The sequence below is a fragment of the Alligator mississippiensis genome, chromosome 5 (assembly GCF_030867095.1).
Source record: "Alligator mississippiensis isolate rAllMis1 chromosome 5, rAllMis1, whole genome shotgun sequence".
NCBI lineage: Eukaryota > Metazoa > Chordata > Crocodylia > Alligatoridae > Alligator > Alligator mississippiensis.
Genome location: NC_081828.1, coordinates 55,502,679 through 55,526,689, shown reverse-complemented (window position 1 = coordinate 55,526,689; position 24,011 = coordinate 55,502,679). Strand labels below are relative to the sequence as shown.

Sequence of the window (24,011 nt, the reverse complement as noted above, 5' to 3'; positions counted from 1 at the left end):
AGCACCCCTGCCTGCTGCTGCTGCTGCCACTGCCAGCAGGATCTGTGCATCATGGGACAGGGAGTGTGTGGGGGGTCCCCACACTCCCCCACCCTCACACCCCACAAACCCCACACACCCACACTTTAAATCAAAGATTTAGTTCTTGATGAAGAACAGTACCTTCCATATGTTGGAAACCTATACTAATCTATTTTTTAAATATATAGACTTGGCACATAAGATTATTCTGCTGTTAATATGTTGAGTTCTGAAACTTCAGATTTATACACAGTTGTTTAATTTTTTTATTTCACTTAATAATGTAATTTTATCATACTTCTAACTGTACCTCTGGTGGCCTTCAGTGTTAGGCTACCGATTTATCCTCTTCAGGCACTGTGCTAGTTATGCAGGGGAGGGTGATAAGCATATCATTTTTTTCCACCTTAAGAACAGAAATAAAATATATGTAGATGCAGTGTTATATCCAAAATCTTAAATGCACATTTAATTGCATTTACAGTCTCTCTACATACTACATATGTACTGTGAAAATTCTCCGGTTGAACTGAATTTTATGTGCACATTCATAAGTTTATGAGATTTCCCTTTACCTACTGGCTTATCTATTTTTATAGTACAGTACCTTCAAGTACCACTTGCAACTATGTTAAGAAAGAGTTGGTATCTCAAGTTTGTTGTTTGCCCTATTAATATTTAGAATGGACTGTTATTGACTGGGCATAGCATTTTGGTATCTATAATGTTTTCAATATTTTAGCAAAATGGATTAAGTATTGAAGTGATTTAATTCTGCTTTCTGGTTCAGAAAACCCTTATCGGCAGCTACCCTGTGACTGCCATGGCAGTATGCCTGGGAAGACAGCAGTAGAGCTGGGTCCTCTGTGGTATGTACAAAACACAGTCTAAAATAATTGCAAGCCTGGATTGGTATACATATGTGTCTGTTTTCTTTAGTCATGTTTAGGGACCTACTGAATTTGCAATTTTGTGGATTCTGCAAAATCCAGCAATACCCATGGAATTCACAAAATCCATGGGGGGGCGGGACTTACTGAGCACTGCAGTAGCTCACAGTGGAGGGGAGGGGTTGCCTGCTTGAAGGGCTGCCTGTCACATGCCTCCCCCCTTCCAATTGGTGGAGAGAGGTGGGCTGCATGACTGATAGCCCTTGCAGCCAATCAGAAGTGAGGGGCAGTGCCACCAGGGCACCTATGCCTGTCACGTGCGAAATAGTGCTCCTGCCCACATTCTGCCTGTAAAATGGGTGGATTTGTGGGGCAGTCCCTGCAGATTAGGTAGGTCCTCGTCATGTTGGTAGATTGCAAATCTTTACACAGAGAAATAATAGTGAGGTAATCTTAAATTTTATTTCCTGGACCTGCTGAAGCAGTTCTACTGCACAAGGAAAATCTGGTTGAATAAGTGCATATTTAAGAGATCAGGGGAATAAAGAGACTGTAGTGAAATTCAGAAGTTTATCTACTAAATACCTCTGCATTTCCACTATCATTAAAAAGCAAAGTGGCTGGTAGTCATCAACAGTTGAACTCCCTGGTTTCTTTGTACTAAAAAAAATATTTAAATTTCAGATTTTAAGAATGATGTTGTAGAACAAAGCCAGGTTTTAGTAACAATGGCACATTTAGCTAAGTGTCTTAAGAATACCAACCTCATTTTGACAGTGCATTCCTCTGACATTCAAGCAGAACTGATAAGACATGAAAATGAGGTGAGGTGAAATACCTAGTACAACAGAGTAAGTGGCAGAAATGGGATTGGCACTCATGAGGTTATACTGACATTCTCTGAAACAAAATAGGGTACAGTGTTGAATACAAGTATAGTGCACCTGGAGATTAATGTGTAGGAATCACTGCTAAAGGTACAGAAACATTTTGGTTTAAATAAAAATGGTACAAAATATTCTAGTCCTCTTAGTTTCACTGTAGTTTTGTTGCACTGTCCAGGTCAGGGTCCCTCTTTAATACTGGATTCCTCAGAAGAATGCTGTTTGAAGCTGTTCAGCATGGCTTAGATGAGATTCAGCCACTTCTAAAAACATTAATCTGTGAAGCAGAATGTACAACTCTAAAACAGTTTTCAATCCATGGTCCTACAAGCCAGAACAAGCAAGGTAAGATAAGATGACAAGTTGCTTACAAAGAACTGTTGCAGTTGTAGGCTTTTTAGACATAAAGCCACTCACTTGTTTTTATTAGCACTAAGAACTAATACTGTGCACTAGAAAAGGTCGTGAAGATGTTCCTGGTGCCATAGACAGCATTGAACAGTAACTGTGCCATGTTATGAGGCGGTTACTTCCTCTAACTATCTGATATTAGGGAATACTGGAAGAAGGGTGGTAAACTTTGACAGATGTCTTGAGCAGCAGGGAAAAATCCTGTGTTGAGTAAATATAGTACTGGCATCTGGTGCCACATTTGACAGTTTTTTAGATGTTTAAACTGAACGAATACATTTGCTCTTCAGTGTACCAAAGCCTTACCTGGATGGTTCCTCTTTTTTTTTTTTTTTTTTTGAGAAGGAAGTCTAGTCTTCATGCTTCCCTAGTCCTGGGATTCTCTGACAAGACTACAATCTGTAGTATACTTTTCTAATAAGAACAGAAAAGATGCTACAAGCTTGACTAATGCCAGTTCATATTCGACAAGCTGGTAGTGAAAGCTTCGCAAACCCATTACCTGTCCTCTTGATTATATCACTCTTACAACTTTGCCCAAGGCTGAAGAGCTTAGGGTTGTTCCTTTCAATGCTTTATATATAAAAACAACTTTTAAAGTTTTTGTTTTGTTTTGTCATAGTTCAGCTTTAATTCTGACTTTGTTGTATTCTAGAAGAGTGTGGTGTATTTATTAAAACACCAGATACTTCAACTGACTACTTTGTGGTACATGGTATGTAGTTCATTTGAACGTATGTGTTATGACTGCATGCAGACCTTTTGTGCTTGTTAGACGATAAACCATTGATAAGGTGGAAGATGTAGCGGTATTATAGTTATGTAAGCCATTCTGACAGCAGCTTGAGATTTCCCCAGTTTTTTTTTGTTGTTTTTTTTTAAATGAATGTGTGATTCATCTTCAGTGAAGATTAATGAATTCTTTTTACAAATATTTTAGCTTTATCCATAATGTTTCCTGGGAAACAGCAAAGAACTAATACTGGCTTTACAAAGGAAGTCTAACATACCTCTGCAGCACTTCCCTCCTATGGAGATGTTAGTTACAGAAAACCTTGCAACAGAAAGCTTTAAATTAGACAAGGCTTCATTTGACAAGGCTTACCAGTTCTAAGGAAAACATATAGAGGTTTTTTTTCTTTTTTTTTTTCCCCCCATAAATGTTGTACTTTAATTTTTAGAGACTTGAGCTTTCAGACCACTCATTGCATCTGTGGGTGCAGGGTTTTCCTTACTTACCCTCACTGGCATGTTCCTTGTTTCAGGTAAAAGAAAAAGTAATGAAATGATTCGAAACGCAACAAAACGACAAAAGGCTGAGAGCAATGCTGAACACCCTGCCTTTTATTATAACATCCATAGGCACAGTATCAAAGGAATGAATATGCCAAAGTAAGGAACAGTCAAATTCCAATTTGCATTTTTATCAAAATATATGTAATAAAGGGTGCAGACAGCAGTGATAACTGAAATATTTCAAATTTCTTTGAAACACTTGAAAGGGCCAGTTGTACGTGGCCCTGGAAATGTTTCAAAAGTGGCTCAGACATTCCAAAATAATATCTCTTGAAGTGAGGTTCAGGGATTTGTGCCAGGAGGCACAGGAGAGGTACAGCCCTGGTGTGGGGAGTTGGAAGCAAAGCTATAGGTCTCTGTAGTCCCTTGGAGTGTCCCTTGGGTAGAGCCATGGCTGCATTTGTAAACTTTGAAGCATACCACTGGGGGGGTGGGGCAGAGCCTACTGTAGGGGCTATTCATATGTCCCAGGGCTAAAATAAGACCTTTTAAAACATTGCAAAAGCTACTTCTGTCCACACCTTAACTTGAAAGAGACTAACCTATGATAACCAATTCATTTTTCAGGTTAAACAAATTCTTACAGTATCTGTCCCAAGCTGGATATCGAGTAAGTCGAACCCATTTTGATCCTATGGGAGTTCGTACAAATGCACCCTTGGCGCAATTTAAATCTATCCTTGTAAAGTACAGCACTCCCACTTACACTGGAGGACAGGCAGAAGGCCCTGTCCAGTCAACTGAAGATGCCCAGTCTGGGGACTATGTCCACGCTTCAGTAGATGACAAATCAGGAAATACCGAAGTCACAGATGATAAATCAGGAGCCAGCACCTTGTTGACAAAAGATGACAATTCCAATGATATTACTGCTGCTGAAAGCAATTAACTGTATGTTTTGAATTCAGAATTTTAGAGTTTTGCAACAAGGCAGTGGTTTTTACCAAACAGCACTGGAAGGATTTGTTTGCCAGGTACTTTAATGTGCGAACACATTTTCAAATTAAGTAGCAACATTGGTGATTGATCACAGTAGGTGTGGTCAATTTACAGTTAGTCAGGAACGAGATTGGAGGGCTATTTACCTTTTTATATTCCACTTTCTGTTTTCAAACTGTGGGACTTCATGACTAACCTCAAATCTTTTTAAAGCCTTATTCACACTCCTAGTGCAGTGTTCAGAAAAGAAGGGGCCAAAAGTCTTAAGCAATTTTGTGAGTGTTTGTAGAATAATTTAAGTATGAAAGGGACAGTCATTCCTGCAGCTTATCCAGTTAGAATTTTACAAGACACTGTCTTATGAAGACACCAGAATGCTGCAGAATAAAATGCAGCACTAATTTTAATGAGTCAGAAAGTGTTGATAGACTAATTTTACTGCTAGATAGCAAGCTTAATTTGGCACTCCGAGCCATCTGCTATGCTTTGCTTCTAGCCAAAAAGAGTAAACACAAGTGGAGAGGGGAAATGAAGCCTACAACCTTTTTTACTGTTTGAAATTTTTATATTTAGCTACAAAGCAAGTTTTCAGTGGACAGATTTGTCACTTTAGGCAGCTGTTTTTCTGTTCAGAGAATCTGGACAATCACTGGAAACAAGGCACTGAGAAATGGTCAGGTCAGTAGGATTTAACATGGGAATCCTGTATTCAAAGTGGTACAGTTTGATTAAGTTAGCACCTTTGTATAGGTCAGTTCATTTATCACAAAATTCTCTAAATTAGCTTGCTTGTGAATTTCCTTTTACAAGTCATAAACATAGTTTTTTCTCTTCACTGCTAGAAGTATCTTTTGCTGAATATGTTGAAAAGACATTGTGTTTGGTAAATAGTCATTTCTGGTTTCCTTAAATATATAGCATTACTCCAGTCCAACAAACAAATCTTGAGCCTTGATTTTTTTTCTTCTTCTTAAAACCCTTAAGGCTTCTGTGCTAGTTTCTCTCCTCCTGGTTCTGGGACGTACTTCATTCTGCATTTCAAACAGGATCTTCCCCCACCCAGCGAGTATAAATGTTTCAGTTTTAGTGGTGAGTTTTGCAGACTCTCTCTCTAGTCCTGTCACAAGGCACTTCCTTTGGAACAGTTCCATACATCACTGTATCTAATGGGTGGGGGAGCAGAAATCAATCATGAATAAGTAATATGTATGGGGGGAGGGATGGAAATAGTACATATTCTTGAGATGTACTATTTAGCATCCATGGACTGTGCTAAAGCAGGGACATCAAGCACACACAGCCATTTCCTCCAGACCAGGGTATTCCTGGCAGACCAGGGAATTTAGAGGTGGGAGCTGCTCTAGGATTCTTCATTGAGCATGGCTGCTAGTGGCAGGGGATGAGGAAGGGCTAGGCTGCCACGGTTCTGCTTGTGCCACTGTCTCCATCGCTGGTCCCACTACTTCCACATCTGGAACTGGTCTATGAGGAGCTCTACAGTACAGATCTTGCCCAGGGCAAGTTTGATTCCCACGTGCTAAAGAAAACACAAACTAAGAAAATTCCACAAATGATAAAGAGATTCTCAAGTCCGAATCAGGAAAAAAATCAAGTTTTTCAGGTTGGTGAGTTTGAACTCAGTTGTCTATTGGAACATTCACACCCATGTGTTCATACTAAGCATTAGGAAAAAAATCAATTCCAATTATAGTAGAAGTACCTACTGCATTGTTATTCCCTTACAGCAATCAGCATCAAACTATTTAATTGAGGATGTCAGTAACAGCAAGGAATTTTTTTTCTTCAGTGTTCTGAATTAAGACAGGTTGCCTAGAATGGTTATTAGCACTATAAAGTTCACTTTTCCTATTCATTAAAGTGAAGGCCAAAAGGTAAATTCTGTATACCTGGAATGGTAAGATCTTAATTACATCCAGAAGCAGCCTTTAAAGCTTAATCTTAGGTTCTCCCTTGCTCCCCACTCACCCTTGCTTTGGGTGCTTACATAAAAGACAATTCTTTCAAGGACAGCATTAAATGCTGAAGCAGGTTCATTTATTTCTGGGCCTGCTTCAGTGAGACTGCAGCCAAAGGAGAGAAAGTGAGGGCTTCTGTCCTGAAAATCCATGAAAGGAAGTTTCTCAAGGCCCAAAAGAAAACCTACTTTATCAATTATTCTTTCCTCTCCTTCCTTGCCTTTTTTAACTAGAAAATATCCTAGCCCACTGCTAAAGTGAGGGTAAGTGATGTCACAGTTTACTGCACAACTTCATTGCAGCACTCTGTGACAATTAGGAAGTATAGAATAGGACAGAGGTTGGCAACATATAGCCTATGGAGCCACTGAATCGCTGCAATGGAAGTAGTAGTTTTTACAAGCTACTGTCAGGACAAGCAAGTCAGCTCTGCCTTGTCCCAAAAGGAGCAACACAAGTGCTTGTGAAAAAGTCATCCCTTCTCATTTTCCTCATGGAGATGTCTCTTCTGCACAACTGAAGAAGACAACATGCTAGCATATTTTCAGTAGTCTAGAATTACTGAACAGATAGAATTATTTAATGGATACTTGAGATAATTAAAAGTTCTAGTTATAGAACACAACTCAGAACACAACTCTTAAATTGCATTACTATGAAGAGTTTATGAGCTCACAAACTAATAATTCTGTTGGATATAATTTTACAACGTCAGAAGCTTAAGGGAGGCTGGAAGTAAGTTTAAGAAAAGAAGCTAACAAGGTGCAAGGTATCTGAAGAACAAATTTTGTGCTACGCCTATATTTTAAAGTTAACTGCTGATTCTCCTTGCCTCAATGTCATATTATGAAAGAAAATGTAGTTGCGTTGGAGTGTTATAGCATTTGGTATAACCACGTTCTGGACCTGAAAAAGGGGGCTTGGCCAACAGCTCTTTCTACATAGTTGGTCCAGTAAAAGATGTAAAAAATACTTGTCTCTCAAAAGAAAATGGAAATTCAGAGAAGTGGCTGGCTTTAGATAAAATTATACCAAATCTCAGTGTTTTAGTACTTGGACTAAATCAATGTAGTCAAAAGTAATTACAAACAGATTTGGATTCCATTTATTTTAAGCACACACACATCAGCAGTTGGAAGTGCATGGGAAAACCTAAGAGCCCAGTTTGTGTGAATTGATTAAAAATCAATAAAATTCAATACAGACTTCTGGATGTTTCTCATGCATTTTGTTTCATTATGCTGTAACAACTTAGGGGGCTTTGTGTAACATGGAAAGGAGGGGTAAGGCTGTAATGAGCTGCAAGGAACACTGATCTACCAAACACATTGAGAAAGCATGGGGTAGCCTTTAGTTTTCTCAGCTAAAAAATAAATTATTAAATCTTCTCTGTCCAGAAGCTAGAATTATAATATTATAGAAAAGTCTGTCTGTCACACTTTATTTGCACTCTGATTGGCTGACAGAAACAGCCAGAGTGCTCCAAGCATGGAGGAGCACCGCCATTATTCTGAAGCCACACCGAGGACTGGACAGAGGGTGGCTGGCATCGCCTCCCCTGCCCCCTCCCTGCAAGAGGCAGAACAGCGGTAGCATGGGGTGTTAAGTGGCGGCACTCCATCCCAGTCCCCCCCCACCCCCCATCATTATTGGCCTGCAATTGGCTAGTATGTTTAATATTGTTCTGACGTTAGTTTCTTCCCTCTGCTGCCTCCTACCCTCATGCAGCAGTTTTTCTTAGAGAAGCAGAAACAGGGAAATGGTGGAGAGATGTTAGTTTTAAAAATTGGAACAAATGAGAGAACAAAACCTAAAATTAACCATTGGCTAGCTCTTGGCTCTCTACTATTCCTTCAGTTTAAAAATTGTTTTTCTTTAAGATTCACAGGTACAACTACAATACAGAGAACATAATGTAAGGAAAGCTAACATACACCTAGATGATCAGAGCTGTTAGGAGTACCGCTGACCAAACTTATCTTGGTCTATCATCAGACGTTCAATATCCTGGAGAACAAAAGCAGAATTCTGTGGTATACAGTGTAAGTGATAGAGACATGAACAAAGCAATGTCTTAAGTTCCTGCTCTTACTTATTCCAGTGCATGTGCTAAATACATTCAGAGCAAGATTCTTCATGTGGAAAAGGGGAAAAACTGGATGAGCTAGTTGGACAATATCTCTTGTGTAGTACTTGTAAATGGACCTCAAGGATACTTACCCTTATACTATTCATCAGTTGTCTCAGATTACTAATACAAGGAAAGGCGAGTTGAGAGACTGGTTGGGAAAGACTGATGAAGAGAGATGGCCTCTATTGACAAAACTAGTTGTCTTTTCACTGGATAGCTCCCCACCTTTACATCAAATTCAAAAGTGACAAGGTTTAAATAGGAAATGAAAAAGAGAGAGTTATGATAACCAAAAAGAAAAGCAGCATGTTGAATGAAAGAGGAAGGAACTAGTTTCCTGCTTTTAAACAGTTATAAGAAAATGGAAGCATGTGCTACTTAAGTAATCTCTGATGGATATGGACTTACAACTTTTCAGTCATTCTTTTCCAGTCATTCTTATTCTTCCAAAGAAGTCAAACACACTATTAAACAATTAAACTGTAAACTTATCACCAGTAAACTCAGCTTAATGATTTCAAGCTTCGTGGCTGAAGTAGTTTGATTTAGTCTTGACAGTTATGTCTCAGATGTGTGAAAAATAACACAAGCTCCTGCCTATGAGCACATCAGGCTTAAGTTCAGGTCCCTCTGTTAGCACTGAATCTGTCAGACCCATTAAAGAACTTGATCCTAAAGCATCACAGCAATTGATTAATCAAGCTGTAGCTATATGAGAAACCAAAATCCGATCTCTGAACCAGAGACAGCTTTCTCCCTCTAGAAAGCTGCTGATGCAATAGTGTTAGACCAGCTGTGTCAAATTCATTTGGCCTTCTGGGCCAAATGGGGGGTATGGAGCCAGTCTGTAGGCCCAGTCCAGCCTACAGATGCCCAAGGACTGGGCCTACAGACTGGCCTCATATGCCAAATGATGCCCAAGTGCTGCTTGCAGCACACCCCAGCCCTATAGGTGGCAGAGGGGGCCATTCTGGTATATATGCTATGTGTTGCATGCTACATTCAACATGGGTGGTGGTCTAGGGTGCGTGCCGCTGACGGTGTCTATGCCAGGCTGGGCCCATGCAATGGATCTGGCACGCAGGGCTGGTCTATGGGCCTGATCTGGACAGGGCCTGGATCCAGCATGCAGGGGTGGTCCAGTGTAGGTGCTACATGCCCCAGACCTACCCTGTGCTGTATGCAGCCCATGCCAAATGCATTCCACAGTACATTCAGCTGACTCAGTTTGTGCTGCATTGTGGCAGGTAGTGCTGCTGGCCTAGTGGTACAGGTCTGTAGGCCATTTTTGACACCCCTGTATTAAGACAATGTTAGGCTATAAAGGTAAATTTATAATGCAAGAAATTTTCTTTTACGGACTAGAGAGTAGAAAGCTGGATAAAAGTATTATGTTCACAGCATTTTTGCTTTATTATTAAAATGTGAGACATTAGGTATGACTTTAGTTTCAGATGCTGTAACTGTTCAAGTTACCATACCTAACAAGTATAGCATAACAAAAAAGGATGTAGTTTTTAAACCAGAAGGCGTATGAAAGTTGTTCTGAAAAATTAAAATTATTTATAGCACTAAAAAAGTCACAGTGCAATCAATGGTTTAATCAAAACACCTACATTATATATATTTAAAGAACATAAATATTTAGTAAATTCACTATGACAAGAAAATAAAAAGGCTTCACATTCTCTCACGTTTTTTTTTTAAACTGCAGACAAAGAGACAGACACATTCCAGAGACAGACACGGCTTAGCTTCACAAACAGATCTTTAGCTTAAAGGGCTGAACATTATCTTAGATATCACAATAGGAATTTGTTGTTCTGCTGCAACTAACCTAGAAGTTTCCCCATAAAATCTAAGCATTTATATCACAAAAAACCAGGATTATATTTAGTGGACATGCACTAGCAATCTATAAAACAGAACATTACACCAAAAAGTAATGAAGAGAGTATTTTAAAATAAAAACTCCTGCCTTCCCCCTCAGTTTTGGTGTTTGAAAATTTCAGTTCCATGGCACAGACTACAAAAGTTATAAAAACATTTCAGATACGAAAGGAAAAGAAGTTATTCAATAAACCTATGGATTTCTAACACAGAGATGAAATTGACTCAAAAAGCAGTCAAATGGATGTATATTTACAAATGTTAGACTTGACTGACAAAATAACGGAAGGTTTGTTCCTTCCCAAGAAAAACAAAAGGATATGAAAGAGTTAAATGTCCCAAACACTAGAAGCTCATTCATCTTGACTGCAAGTAGGGCATGAAGGAAGGACAATACGCACTTGGTTGAAGTAGAGCACTCCTCACCTACTAGAGCAGAGTCTTTTCCCTTCTAGATTCTAAACCACAAAGACAAGAAGGCTGCATTGATAAGCCTTAGAGCCAAAGAGAATATTATTGTTGTTACTTCCCCCTAGTACTGAGTTTGCCTTAATGTTAGCAAAGTATTTCCAGTAGGTGTAAATAGGGTTCATGCCAGGAAAAGAAACACTGTTCAAAGCTCCTGGCAGATGTTATACTTAAGACGCGATTAACCTGTTAATTGCTTCTTAAATTGTAACCTGGCCACTTAATGGCACCACAAAAAAGGAAGCTAGCCACAAAAATCTTACACAAGTAATACTTTTTGTGGCTGGTTTTCAACACACTTAAATGTAATGTGTGGCAGGGTTAGGACTCCCTTGGGGTCAAACTGGCCCATGTGTGGTCCCTGCCAGCCAATAATCAGCCAATTGTCAGCTAGACAGAACAGCACCGGGGCCAGTTCAAGCCTCAGTGTGGTCCCAATCAAGCTAACAATCAGGAGAATGTCAGGCACCTGGCTTTCAACTTGCCAGTCCACGGGGAAACCTTGGATCATGATCCCAGGCTCCCCCTCCACTTATAAGTAGGGCACAATTGAGATCTGATCCCTTAAAAAAAAAAATTAAATTAAAAAACAAACAAACAAACAAAAAAAACCACATATCCTAACCATGCCTGCATTGTTAAGATCATATCCTGTCGTGCTTTTAAATTAATATCTGTCAGAGGCCTAACATGCAGATAAACAGTAGCTGCAAAAATCTTACACAGTGGCTTACTGTCAAGTTTTAAACATTTAATCTAAGACACTAAGTGGTAAACTTGTCAAGTACTAACATTTTCTTCCAAAAGTGCTAAGCCACATTTGTTAATGCTGTGGCTAAATAAAAAAAAGAATACTCAGAGCAGCTTATGGTTTAAGCAGTTCTCCCTATCAAAGCTGAAACACAGCTATCGATCATGACTGGAATGACTCTTTTATAGAGCTTCCTCTCCACCATTGTGCATTACACCACCAGTACACTGGAAATTATACAGAGGATTTACTGCTAATTAGGAGATTTCCAAAAGAGAATACAGGAATGTCTCTTCCCAGTAAAACCTGTCATTATATTGGATATACCAGAATTTAGGAATTGTCAATTACACAGTTAAGCTCATATGCACAGTAGAATTCTGCCACAGAAACCAGACTGGAAATGAGAATGTATACAAAGATTGGGATGTTCTGTCCAGGAAAACACTTTGCACTAAAAAAAAAAATACTAGTGTATAAATCCCACTAAGCAACAAGATTTTTTTTCTTAAAGTGTCAGAACTTCTTCCCCTAAGTCTTCATATTGGTTCACAAGAACGTTAATAAATTACCAAACATGCCCAGCTGCCATGGTATGATTACGATAGTAAATACTTTAGAGCCAAAAGTGGCATACTGTTACTTAGAAATATCATCATCAATTCTCCAACATCTTTTATAGCGATAGTGATTAGTAAACCACTACATTCAAAGCATACTCCCCACTATTTACTACTAGTTTAGATTCCTTTTGAACACCCCCTCCCAACGTTCAATACTTTGAAGGGGCTGCTTTGTGTCAAGGATATTAACAGACCTACAGACTTTCCTAGACTAGATTAAGAGATTCCAAAAGGAACTTCTGCTTCAATATCATGCATTGGGAACAAACAAACAAGCAAGCACATCATTAACAATGGAATGAATCACAAAAGGTCATTCAATCTCCTGGAAAAAAATTAAATTAAAAATAAAACCCAGAACACTGTCTAATCATATTAATAAGTACAGTATGTTCATAAAGGAGTCTGAAGACATCCCACTTATTGTCCATAAAATAATGGTGGTGCCTCCTTAATATTAAGAAACCATAGCTATAAAAAGAGTCCCAGCTCAAAGACTTTTTGCAAAGCTTATTTATGTTCCTTTGTTGGTGCGTAGTAGAGTTCCATGGGTTTGTTCACCTTCCAGTACTTCTCACTGACAAGCTCCAAGGAAAAGGAACCATTTAATACCTAGAGGAGGAGAAGGCATCAAACAAGCGTGAAGAACAGCTCTATGTTGACATAAAGCAAGTTTATACAAATACAGTACTTCAGGCACAGTGTGTTCAAAACAAGTAAAAAAAACCATTGGCATCTGAAATAGGTCAGAACAGTCCTGAATTAAGTACTACCTACTTTACATTCCTGCTAGTCTTACTAATGCCAATGAAGAAAGGTTCAGAGATTCTGCTGATTGTAAAAAAATATATATGAAGTGAAATGTGGTTCATCAACCCAAACATAAACCTGGGCAAGGGACAGTTATACATATACCTTGTGGATGTCTCTGCTTCCTTTCTAGGACAACCTGTAGTTATGTTTGAATGTTCTTGATAAAGATTGTATAAGTGTTATATTACTATAACTATATGTAATTTTTCTCTCACACACAAATATAGAGTAGTCCACTAGAACTGCTAGCAAACACCATCCCAGGGTGTCCCATTCTTTAAAAATAGGATTTGTATGCAACTGATGTGTCAAATACAGAAAGAACCTCAGCCAAACACTATAGGATTTGAAATCAAACCAATCTATTCTACCTCAGACTTAGACCCAAAAATACTACAGCTTTTTCTGAATTAGGCAGAAGATCTACTCACCGTGAATTGGCCATTGGCTGTAGCAATGTATATGGTGTACTGCTTCTCACTGGCAGTGTCAAGATTCATCTGATTTGTCTCTCCTTTGCTGCGAAGTTCCTCCAAGGCCAATCTGACAGCTAAGTACTTGGACAAGTGATCAACAGTAGCATTACCTGAGGTCTTTATATACCTGCAACAGTAGCAATAAGAGATGCACAGCACATTTGAGTCGGTTCTGCAGCAAAAAGAACAGGCAATAAAATGATTTAAGTTTGTCTACTTTAGCCTGTGACACCTGTAAAGAGAGTCTGCAATTTCAGCTCCTTGAAGAGCAGCTGTAAGATATAACTGACATGTTGAAGGCACTCACCTAGTCTGTGCACTGTCATCATTCTCCATGAGTGTAGGGTGGGGCCTGAAGACTAGCTCGATTTCACTAGCACCATCCATTACTGGGTCTATTGCCACAGTTGTATTGTTATTGTCCAATTCTAGGCCAGAATCATCAGATGTTTTGGTCCTTTTGTTACTAGGCCCTGCTTCTTGATTGCTGTGTGTTGAAGCATTGCTGCAGTGTGAACTGTCACCATTATCTTCTGCTCCACTGCCATTCTCGATTTGTTGTTTCTTCCCTCTCTGTAGCCTAAGGATACATATTTAAACAAATATGACTTCATCAGCCAAATCGGTATTCAGAATTCAAAGGACTTGTTAAATTTTGATCTGTTGGCTCATTATGGTATTTCTAAAGTACAGTTTTTTCAATCGTATGCTACAGCAATTATAGTCAAAAGGCATCAAAATTTTCTAGTGATAACATTACATCTTCAGCAGTATGTTTCTGATACATAATTTTCCATTAACATTAAATTTTTTCATAAGTTATTAAGTATTCTAATATGATCAGCAGTGAAGTTTTGAAGAGATTTGCTTTCTTTTGTACTCAGAGACATGAACAGGTTTGTTTTAAAAACATGAGTTCTAAAACCCTAGGTATTATCAGCTTATGTTTTCTAGATATTCATTGTAGCCTCAGTTTCTTGTAAACACAGCTCTTCTTTTTATCCAAGGCTTCAGATTCTTCTGTAAAAATGTTATAGCCCATCCTTCCCTCACCCAACCACATACATTTAGGTGGAGTTATGTTGTTTTAAAGAACTACAGGGTTTATATTAGATCTCAGATTAATGCATCTCTACGACCAAATTTGAGACAGATATGAAAATTCAGCTAACTCAAGGCTCTGTACTGTTTCAAAGTGCTAAGCATTTAATATTAGCATATTTTATAATACAGTATATAAACTATTAATACAATTTATGTCATTCTGTACTTAATACTTTACCTAAATGTTAACCCAATGAAAACCATCATCTTAGTTGTTTCAAGACCTGTGAAAGAATCATCTTTGTTCCACAATGAAAGGAGTAAGCACCCTATGCCCTTATGTAATTTACATAAAATATTTCTTGTTTAGTTTACATTATACTATGTATAATTTGCAAGACTCAGAGAAAGTTGTCATTAAAGAGGCCAAGCCCAAGCATAAGACCTATTTGTGCACTTTCTCCCATGATGGACTATGAAAAGCTCCTAACAGTCTATTTACCCAACAGAAAACAACCCTTTGTAGTGGTCAAGTGGAATTTTGCTAGGCAGGTTTATCTAAACATGCAAAAGTTAGAATGTAAATATATTTTAAGGGACCAAAGGACCAATAAACTTGGGTACTTAATAAATGAGTCTTCAAAGAAGAACTCTGTATTCTAACATCTGGATATACCTTGGGGCAGTCTTAAGACACATCATGTTAAGGTGAATCTTTGCTACAGGTTTACTGTATTATACTATATGGGATCAAAAATATATTGTGATGTCTGTTCTTTTAGTAATATTCATCCTAGACATTTATTGCGATACTGTTTTGATGTCCATGCTTCACACACAAGCACTGGTTTGCATGTCCTGTCATTCTGTCATCATGGAAGGCGTGGAAAATCAACACAGGAATTTTGCAGGTTAAAGGTTGGAAGTTTAACTTTTTGCAGCCTTGAAAGTTGTCAAGTTTTTGTGATGTAAATTTACTTTGAATCTTAAGTTCCCATTATGTGAAGAATAACTGGACTCAGGATGACTCCATACCTGTTCATGGCCTGAATCTTTAGACCTTCCTCAATGCTGTGGCTCAGAGCTTGCTGATTATTATGTTTGCTGATCCTTGCTAACACTCTTTCTTGATGGGCCTCATATTCATCCCGACTTGGGTAAATTTTACTGATGAGCGCATCAAAATTTGGGTCTGGTCTCAGAGATCTTTTAGAAACAAGCTTTTTACGACAAGTAGGACACTCTTTGTTTCTAAACAAAAAGAGAAGAAAAGGAAACAGTGATAATCATTACCCATACCTGTAACCAAGGGTTCTGATTGTACTGCCACATTTTGTCGCACCACTTTCCTTGCAACTTACTGTCCACAGCCAGCATCTCATTAGCATCTTACAGAATAGACCCTTCTGCCTGTGCCTTTGATAGGTCCAGGTAGGTTTTACATTTGCTTCTCCCCCACTCTGCCTGGGAAAAAGCAAATTAGTTTTCTTCTTTCTGAAAAGTCTTTAAAATAATTGTCCTAGAAATAGTTACGGTTTATTTAAATTATCTTATATACGTATTTAAGAGTTCCATGGTCCTACTTACTACAAACCTGTTAATCTGTGCAAAGCAACATGTCCTTATGGCCGTGAGTGGTGTCTAAGGGTCTCAGATCACAGGCTGGGGAACCCTGTCCTATAGCCTCTCAAGCTGTTTTCACAAGGAAAAGGTATGTTCTTAATAGGAGAAAGCATCTTAGGGAAGATGTGAATGCCATTTTCCACATGAAAATTGTAACCTATTTTGATCTTTAGTATAGTTTTACCTCACTTTAGCCAACTCAAGTTAACAGTGTGCTTTTTTCACCTCCAGTGGAAGGAAGGCCTCCCTCACAGAGACTCCTTTTCTGTCACTAATAGTTTTACCATTAATTGACTGGCTTACATATTATTCTGACTATTAACTAAAATCAAGTTATACAATGGAGACCACTCTAGCACTTTCCATTGCATGTTCCACTTCATTTAATAATGAATTAAAATCTTTATCCCTTGATTATTTTCTCATTTCCCTTTCAGGATACATTGGAGTCTATTTGCAGATCATACACGAATCTATTTGTGCACCTGTAGCTCTTCTTACCCAGGACAGGAATGTTAAATTTCTTCCAGAACAGTACATTTCCTCCAGATACCATTTTTCTTAAGCTTAATCATGGAATTCTGAATCAAGGCACAAAAATAGTACAGACATCAAATGCAACCAATCAGGGCAGGTCATGGCAGTTACCATTAATAATCGACTAAAAATCAGCAATTGCAAGATAAATTTAACCCCACCCCCAACAAGTTATTAAATACCCTAGACATAAAAAGACACTTTTGTGGTTGCTTACACTACTAGTTAGAGATTGGAAAAGGTTCCACTCTCAGAGCTCAGTTCATTTTTGTAAGTGATGTAATGCAGTTTGTTTTTCTAATCCCAGTTAGGCTTTTTTCTATTTCTTACCCAAGACCTTACTGTTACCTTGCATGAGACAGTGAAGGAATCTGTATATTGCCTCCACAACATCTGGACTACTACAGCAGAACAAACGCTTAAATTGCAAAATAATATTGGAAGCATATCATGCACATGGAACGGTATGTAGCGTACCTCGGTTTCTTGAAATATGCTAGTGGTACCTCAACACACAAGAACTCCAGCAGCCTCATTGGCTCTTTTTGATTCTAAATCATCATCCTCGCTGCTCTGGAATAAGGAAAAGAGTTTTGCACGTGTATTGTTTCTTACATACCCGCTCCTGAGGGCTGTAATGATACAGTCAGCACAGAAACGATGCAGGCATTCTTTTGTTGTCATGGTGTTTTTCAGCATATCCAAGCAAATGGGACACATTAGTTCACTGTGTAGGCTCCTAGGTGACACCACTATTTCCAGGCCATCAGTTATTGCTTCCTAAAATTGAAATGATATTTCAGATATATTCCTTAAAAATACTGTGTGGTTATTTTTAGAGAGAGACTCTTAGATAGGGACCTACTCAATTCACAATTTCTCAGGAATTGCGAAATTGGGCATCGTCCATGAAATCCGCAGGGATTTAAGAAAAAAAAAAAAACGAAGAAAAAATAACATACTAAAAATAAAATGGCTGCCCAGTGGGAGCCAGCAGTCCTTGTGGCCACTTTGGCCTGGCTGTGCAGCCCATCAGGGAGAAGGGGAGAGGAGGACTGCCTGTAAGAAGGGGAGCAGCCACAATGGCTGCCACCCCTACCCCTCTCTGCTGATTTGCTGACAGGGCTGCCTGGTATGTGGCCCTGCCTCTCTCCACCAATCAACAGTGAGGGGCAGGGTCAGTGGGACCCCTGGGCAAGAGGCATGGGGGGGCCCCCACTGCAATACATTTGTGAAAATGGCAGCTGGCCCCATGAAATTGGCTGCCTGCCTTCTCGATTTGGGTAGGTCCCTACTCAGAGAATAGGAAATACCTTTAAAGCAAAAGAAGCCACATGGATACATATTTCTAATAATGAAACAATTTGCGATGCCTGTATTTTTTAATATTCTACCTTTTCAAATAGAAAATGATGCATTTTAACTACAGTCGTACAAAAAAAATACTAACCTCACACTTGAACTAGAACTCTTGTAATTTATACAGAAAGGTATTATAACTTATTTTCATGGAAGACACTTCCATGAAGTTAACTTTCTGTCTTGTATTACCTGGGGTGTCCTCTGCAATTCGTACAAACTGAGTTCCCATGTTTTGCTTAAAGGTTGAGTCCCATTTGTCTGCACAGCCTGAGACATGACTAGAACAAAGGAGAGAGAAACAGATTATGCATGAACAGCCACAAAATAAAGTGCATCTTACTAAGGCCCATTCCTTCCCCTTTACACAGGTGATGCTGATTTGGCATTTTTCTAGAAACAGCATTCTCCACATTCCCTGCAGATAAATTTGAGCTTTTTAATCTAGTAAAACAGAAACCCAGGACAAAGCAGCATCATAAAAAATTCCATTCCCAGGAACTGGAAGTGGCATCATAACAAACAACCAAATACCACTCTCAGTTAGGCACATACGTTTGTGTTCTTTTTACCAGAGCCATAAAAATACAACGGGGGGTATCCCTTAAGCACATTTTGTGACAAAACAATATCAAGTTTGCTAAGGTACAGTACCAACACTAAAAAAAAAAAAAATCATAACACCCAGAAAATACAGCATAAAATAGGTACACATAATCAGCATCTCACAAATACAGGCATCTTCTGTGTATGAACACACGGTTGAGCAAGTATGAATTGCTACCATCCAAACTGCCCCCAGAAAACCTCTGCTTTCCAATGTCAGTATTCCTGTAGGGCTAAAATATGCTTCTGCCTTTTCCCTTCCCCACAAATACATTACAATAGAATTTCCATTTGTAGCAAGTTCAAAAAATCAAAAACCTTGCCACAAATGGATGAGTATTTGTCAGGGGGGGCTAGGTAAGACTAATTGGGGTTGAGGGATATTTAGGAGGTTTCTATCTGTAGGCCACAATTGCTATTATCAGCGTTAGTCAAATGCCTTCAGTAGATTTATCCTGATCTTATAATTTGTACAGAAAGTACACAGAATTAGCCATGATAAATCTCATCAACACTGCAAAGTGGAGGCTAGGGTGGCAAGGTCCAAGTCATAGCAGAAATGGTCACAGTGCAGCCGTCAGATTCCAGCGAATCTGCAAATTCTACAAAATTCCTTCTTTTTTTTGTGTCCTTGTGGCAAGGTAAGGAGAGGAACACTGCTCAGATATGTAATAATAAGACTATTCTTAGTACTATTCTTAATTTCTCTTGGGTAGTACTAGTAACTAGTAATTCATTTTAGTATTCGTAATTACTTTTTAGCTCTTGAACAAAGTGTACCTTCAAAAAGAATACAGCATAGACTAGAAATAGAACCATAAATCCTTCTATAACAGGCAGGCAAAATACAGCCTGCGGGCTGGATTTGCCCCACCAGGCCATTCTGTCCAGGCTGCAGGGCCCCTAAAAAATTTAGAAAATTAATAATTATCTGCACCTGGCTGCCTGTCAAAGATGACAGGAGCCAGAGGCAGTAGGAACCAGGGGGAGCCAGAGACAGAACAAAACAGCCACAGCACCAAGTCCAGCCCAGCTCCACCCCACCCTTGAGCTCCAGCCAGAAGCCTCTGCCTAGCAGGAGCTTCTGGCCCAAGACTGGTCCTGCCTCCCTGCACCAAGGGAAATACAGATAACGGAGGAGTGGGAGAGGGAGGCAGAGGAGGACTGTGGTAATTGCCCCAGTCCTCGGGGCCAGCCGAGCTGGCTCCTTTGGTCCCAGCACTGCAGCTGGGAACCATGTGGTGCCAGCCAGCAGGCCGGGGAGAGAAATCAGGAAACTGGCTGCAGAAAGTGGGGGGCAGCAAGCGGGTGCATGGAGTGCAGGGACAGCCAGGTGGGGGGTACAGGGCCCACACTAGTGCATCAAGGCCAGCACCAACAGGGCCCAGAGCAGGGCAGAAGGAGCACAGGATCCAGGCTGGCAAGGGCTCTATGGAGACAAGCGGGCTCCCTCCTCTCCCTGTCTGAGCAGCACAGCCTGGCCCCCATGCTCCTGCTGCCCCACTCTGGGCCCCGCTGGTGCTGGCCCCGGCCCCAGTGCAGCAGCACGGGTCCTATGCTCCCATCCAGCTGTCGCTGCACTCCACGTGCCTGCCCACTGCCTCTTCCTCCTGCCTACCGCAGCCATTGCTCCACTCCCACCCCCAACCCACCACCACCACAACCACACTCCTGCGTCATGTGGTTCCTAGCTGCAGCACTAGAGAAACTGGACCTTTTCAGCTTCCGCAAGAGAAGGTTGAGAGGCGACCTTGTGGCTGCCTATAAATTCATCACGGGGGCAAAGAAGGGAATTGGTGAGTATTTATTCACCAAGGCGCCCCCGGGGGTTACAAGAAATAATGGCCACAAGCTAGCAGAGAGCAGATTTAGACTGGACATTAGGAGGAACTTCTTCACGGTTCGAGTGGCCAAGGTCTGGAACGGGCTCCCAAGGGAGGTGGTGCTCTCTCCTACCCTGGGGGTCTTCAAGAGGAGGTCAGATAGCCATCTAGCTGGGGTCATCTAGACCCAGCACTCTTTCCTGCCTATGCAGGGGGTCGGACTCGATGATCTATTGAGGTCCCTTCCGACCCTAACATCTATGAATCTATGAATCTATGACCACTGGAGCAACGGAAACATGGTGCCGGAGCAGCCGGGGCAGGGAGGAGTGGGGGGATGGGGAAGCAGCAGTGGCAGACGGGGGGCAAGTAGCAGTGAGCGGGAGCACAGGTCCCACACCAATGCCCCAGGACCAGGAGTGGCAGGAGCACAGAGCCCAAGCTTGCAGGAGTGCTGGCGAGGGTTCTGCCTGCTGCAGGGGGGACAGCAGGCTGTGGGCAAACCCTCCCCCTCCACACAAGCCACAACCTTTCCCAGTCACACTCCCCCCACACAGCACCCAAAAAATCCATACCTACCCACATCCCACATACCCATGCCTATCCACCCCCCCATAAATCCCACACACACACCCTCCCCCTCACCCCGCATACCCAAAAACCTATACCCACCTTCCCACAACATACAAGAGTAAGATTTCATTTTAAGCTATTATGCAGTCACCTCTATGTACACTACACAAAACACATGTAAATCAGGACAAAAATATTTTCTGAAATGAAATTAATGAATGTTGTAGTACATGCCCCAGAAGAAAAGTTTCAACTCCTCCGTTCCCAGAAGAGCAAGTCTGGCTTAGTGGTTACAGCAGCACATGGGAGGGGGGAAAAGGAGGCAGCGGCAAGTTCACAGCTTATGCGAAGCCACAGGCAGCGATGGCTTTTCCCAGCCCAGTGCAGCCGTCAGCACTCAACTGCCCAGGACTAGCTGCAGCAGCACAGGAGGAGGCAGAGCCACATGCTGTGACAGACAGGCAAGGCTTCTTTTTGACCACTCGTTCCAGGTCTAATGGGTACTAGTCCCCCCCACTGCCGCCATCTGCTTGCATGGGGAAAGGGAGGCAGAAACAGTGCCCACCTGGCTGCTTTCCCAGAGCACTGCACCACTTCCCTTCCCTGCTGGACTGTGGTGCTAAACGATAACTGCAATGCATTACTGGTATAAATATACTTACCGTTTAAATGTTTAAACTTTTCACAGCCCTAGGATGGAAGAAGTACAGCACGCAGGTTAATATGCCTGTTCTGTTCCCAAGCACACAGCAGGAGTAAAACAGTCCGTTCCCACTGAAAAGGAATTCTTTGATAAGAAATAGTTCTCAGCAAGACAACTATACCTAAACAGTAACTTGAGGTTGGAGAGACAGCAGAATTAGGAGATGATAGACTCAGGCTGTCTACTTCAATTTTCTGCAGCAAAAATATTTATATTGTAAAAAGACATTTTACTTGGCATGAAAGAGATATTTCTATGTATGGGTAAGAGAAATGAGACATCCATTTTAGTACCCTAATAGACTTCTCAAATTGACAAACTGCCGATAGCTAATTCTAAATTGTCAGCTCTGAAGCAAACCCATTCCAAGACACCGGGCAAGCACTGAACTGTAGTGTCAAAATCCTGATGGTTTACTGAAATTGTTCTATAGAAATATGCATTTAATTATTTTACTTAACTATGGCTCTCAAAAAAGAAGCAACCTTACCACCAGGACAATTGTCATAGGTAGGAAATATAGCCATTTGCATAATATTTCCCTCAGTGCAAGCCCACAATTTATATTGATGCTAAAGAGAATTACAGATTTATAAAGGGAGATTAGTGCCCTTCCCTTCAAAGAGGGAAGTTGCATGCTGCTACCACATATTGTGTCTAATAAGGACACAACCTTTATTACTATTCTCTGTCTGTATTTAGATACCACTCTTGAGTGCTTTTGAAGCGAACCAATTCAAGTAACAACCATTTCAACAGCTGGGAGCAGGTGGGAATGAAGGTGCTAGTTCATATTGTATTTTTAACAGTTCTGCTGCAACATGCCATTCATTGGGCTGCAGCTGATTGAGTTTTGAAAGGATATCAGGGCTTCTGAAAGCAAAATACAATCCAGGATACGTGTAATCCAGTTCATTAATTGTCAGCAGTCATAATTCCCACTGTAGCCACTCAGAGGGGGGAAAATGGTGTACATAAAAAGACAAATTACAAACAGTATAAATTTTTATGTACTTTGGGTTGGGGGGAAGCCAGCACCTGGAAAGTACATCCAGAGGTCCCTCCCAGCCCTACTCCTCTATGATTCTATGAACTGCATATTCCTTAATTCAGTCAACAAGATAAACCAAGGGTCTCTTTTTAAACCTCAATGATCTGTTTTGACTTGCCAGGTTGCAGAGGTTTTCATTCAGCTTACCTCTTATTATAAAAGGGTTTATACACAAGCCTACATTTCAGAAATTCTCAGTAGACTTCTTAGCCTTATAAAAAGTTGGTTTTTTGGCAAAAAAAATGAGCAAGAGAAAAAGAAATGAAAGGATAACCGTGGGCACAACTTTTTCCCAAATTACAAAATCCCAAAGATGAATCTACTGAGAATTTATTAGAGTCTCCTGACCATTGTAGTAGCAATAGGGCTACTGATGCTACCTGATGTGTGGTGGGTATCTCTCCTGCCACACACCCCCCAATGACTTATGTGGACAGATTCAATCATAATGGAACTGTACTGGTACAAGACTTGTCACAGAAATAATCAGGGTGAGTTTGACTTAAATAGATTTAAATCATTATTTAAAATCACGATTTAAATTGCTGGTCAGGAAGCCTCAATTTAATCGTTGTTTTCTACAAAGCGCGTTCTTGTTGTTGGATATCCTTTATTCACTTAACTTCTTGAAACTTTGCACTTTTAGAGAGGTAAGGGCTCGACTCTGTGTGCATAAAGTTGAATAGACAAGACAGCTGATGATAGGTAATCAGGTCTCTTATCTCTCATCTCCATATACTGCTGTTAACAAAGATATTATCTCTGGAGACACAAATCCACAGTTTGAGAACTGAAACTAAGCATCACAGAGATGCTTAATGCGATCTTCTAGACCGAGCACTGAGTCCTATTGGGTAGACTAGTAAAGATTAAAGAAAACCAATCTATAGAGGAGCCTTTGGGAACCCCTTAAGATTGGGCCCCTAATATAGTCCATGGCCTGTTGTGACCTATGTATAAAACTTTTCTAAAAAGGTCACATGATTATATTGTCTCAAATAGTATATAACTAGACATTATAATCCATATTCCATTATAATATCTTTGAGCTTTAACAGATCTTAAATTAAAACTATCTTTTTAAAAAAAAAATGAACCTATATAAAGCATCTTAACAAAAAAA

General features: G+C 40.2%; 2 protein-coding genes across 8 annotated transcripts in view; one reads left to right on the top strand and one right to left on the bottom strand.

The window, feature by feature from the left end:
- TRMT1L (tRNA methyltransferase 1 like) overlaps window positions 1-7,622 on the top strand; it is a 32,537-nt gene extending 24,915 nt beyond the window's left edge. For both annotated transcript variants that reach the window (XM_006267566.4, XM_014596035.3), the window contains exons 12-16: window positions 812-890; window positions 1,974-2,140; window positions 2,862-2,921; window positions 3,472-3,598; window positions 4,070-7,622. In XM_006267566.4, the coding sequence (XP_006267628.3) occupies window positions 812-890; window positions 1,974-2,140; window positions 2,862-2,921; window positions 3,472-3,598; window positions 4,070-4,391 (755 nt within the window). In that variant the 3' untranslated portion in view covers window positions 4,392-7,622. The remainder of the gene's footprint in view (window positions 1-811; window positions 891-1,973; window positions 2,141-2,861; window positions 2,922-3,471; window positions 3,599-4,069) is intronic.
- A 2,315-nt stretch (window positions 7,623-9,937) lies between these two features.
- The window catches only part of RNF2 (ring finger protein 2), a 47,461-nt gene continuing 33,387 nt past the window's right edge, over window positions 9,938-24,011 (bottom strand). For 2 of the 6 annotated variants that reach the window (XM_019500198.2, XM_019500196.2), the window contains exons 2-8: window positions 21,797-21,908; window positions 18,325-18,413; window positions 17,393-17,553; window positions 15,649-15,864; window positions 13,877-14,149; window positions 13,525-13,696; window positions 9,938-12,892 (exon numbers count right to left, since the gene is read on the bottom strand). In XM_019500198.2, the coding sequence (XP_019355743.1) occupies window positions 12,791-12,892; window positions 13,525-13,696; window positions 13,877-14,149; window positions 15,649-15,864; window positions 17,393-17,553; window positions 18,325-18,411 (1,011 nt within the window). In that variant the 5' untranslated portion in view covers window positions 18,412-18,413; window positions 21,797-21,908 and the 3' untranslated portion in view covers window positions 9,938-12,790. Of the gene's footprint in view, window positions 12,893-13,524; window positions 13,697-13,876; window positions 14,150-15,648; window positions 15,865-17,250; window positions 17,554-18,324; window positions 18,415-21,796; window positions 21,909-24,011 lie in introns of those variants that run through there. The other 4 variants (XM_019500199.2, XM_014596047.3, XM_019500201.1 and 1 more) reach the window with 3 other exon arrangements.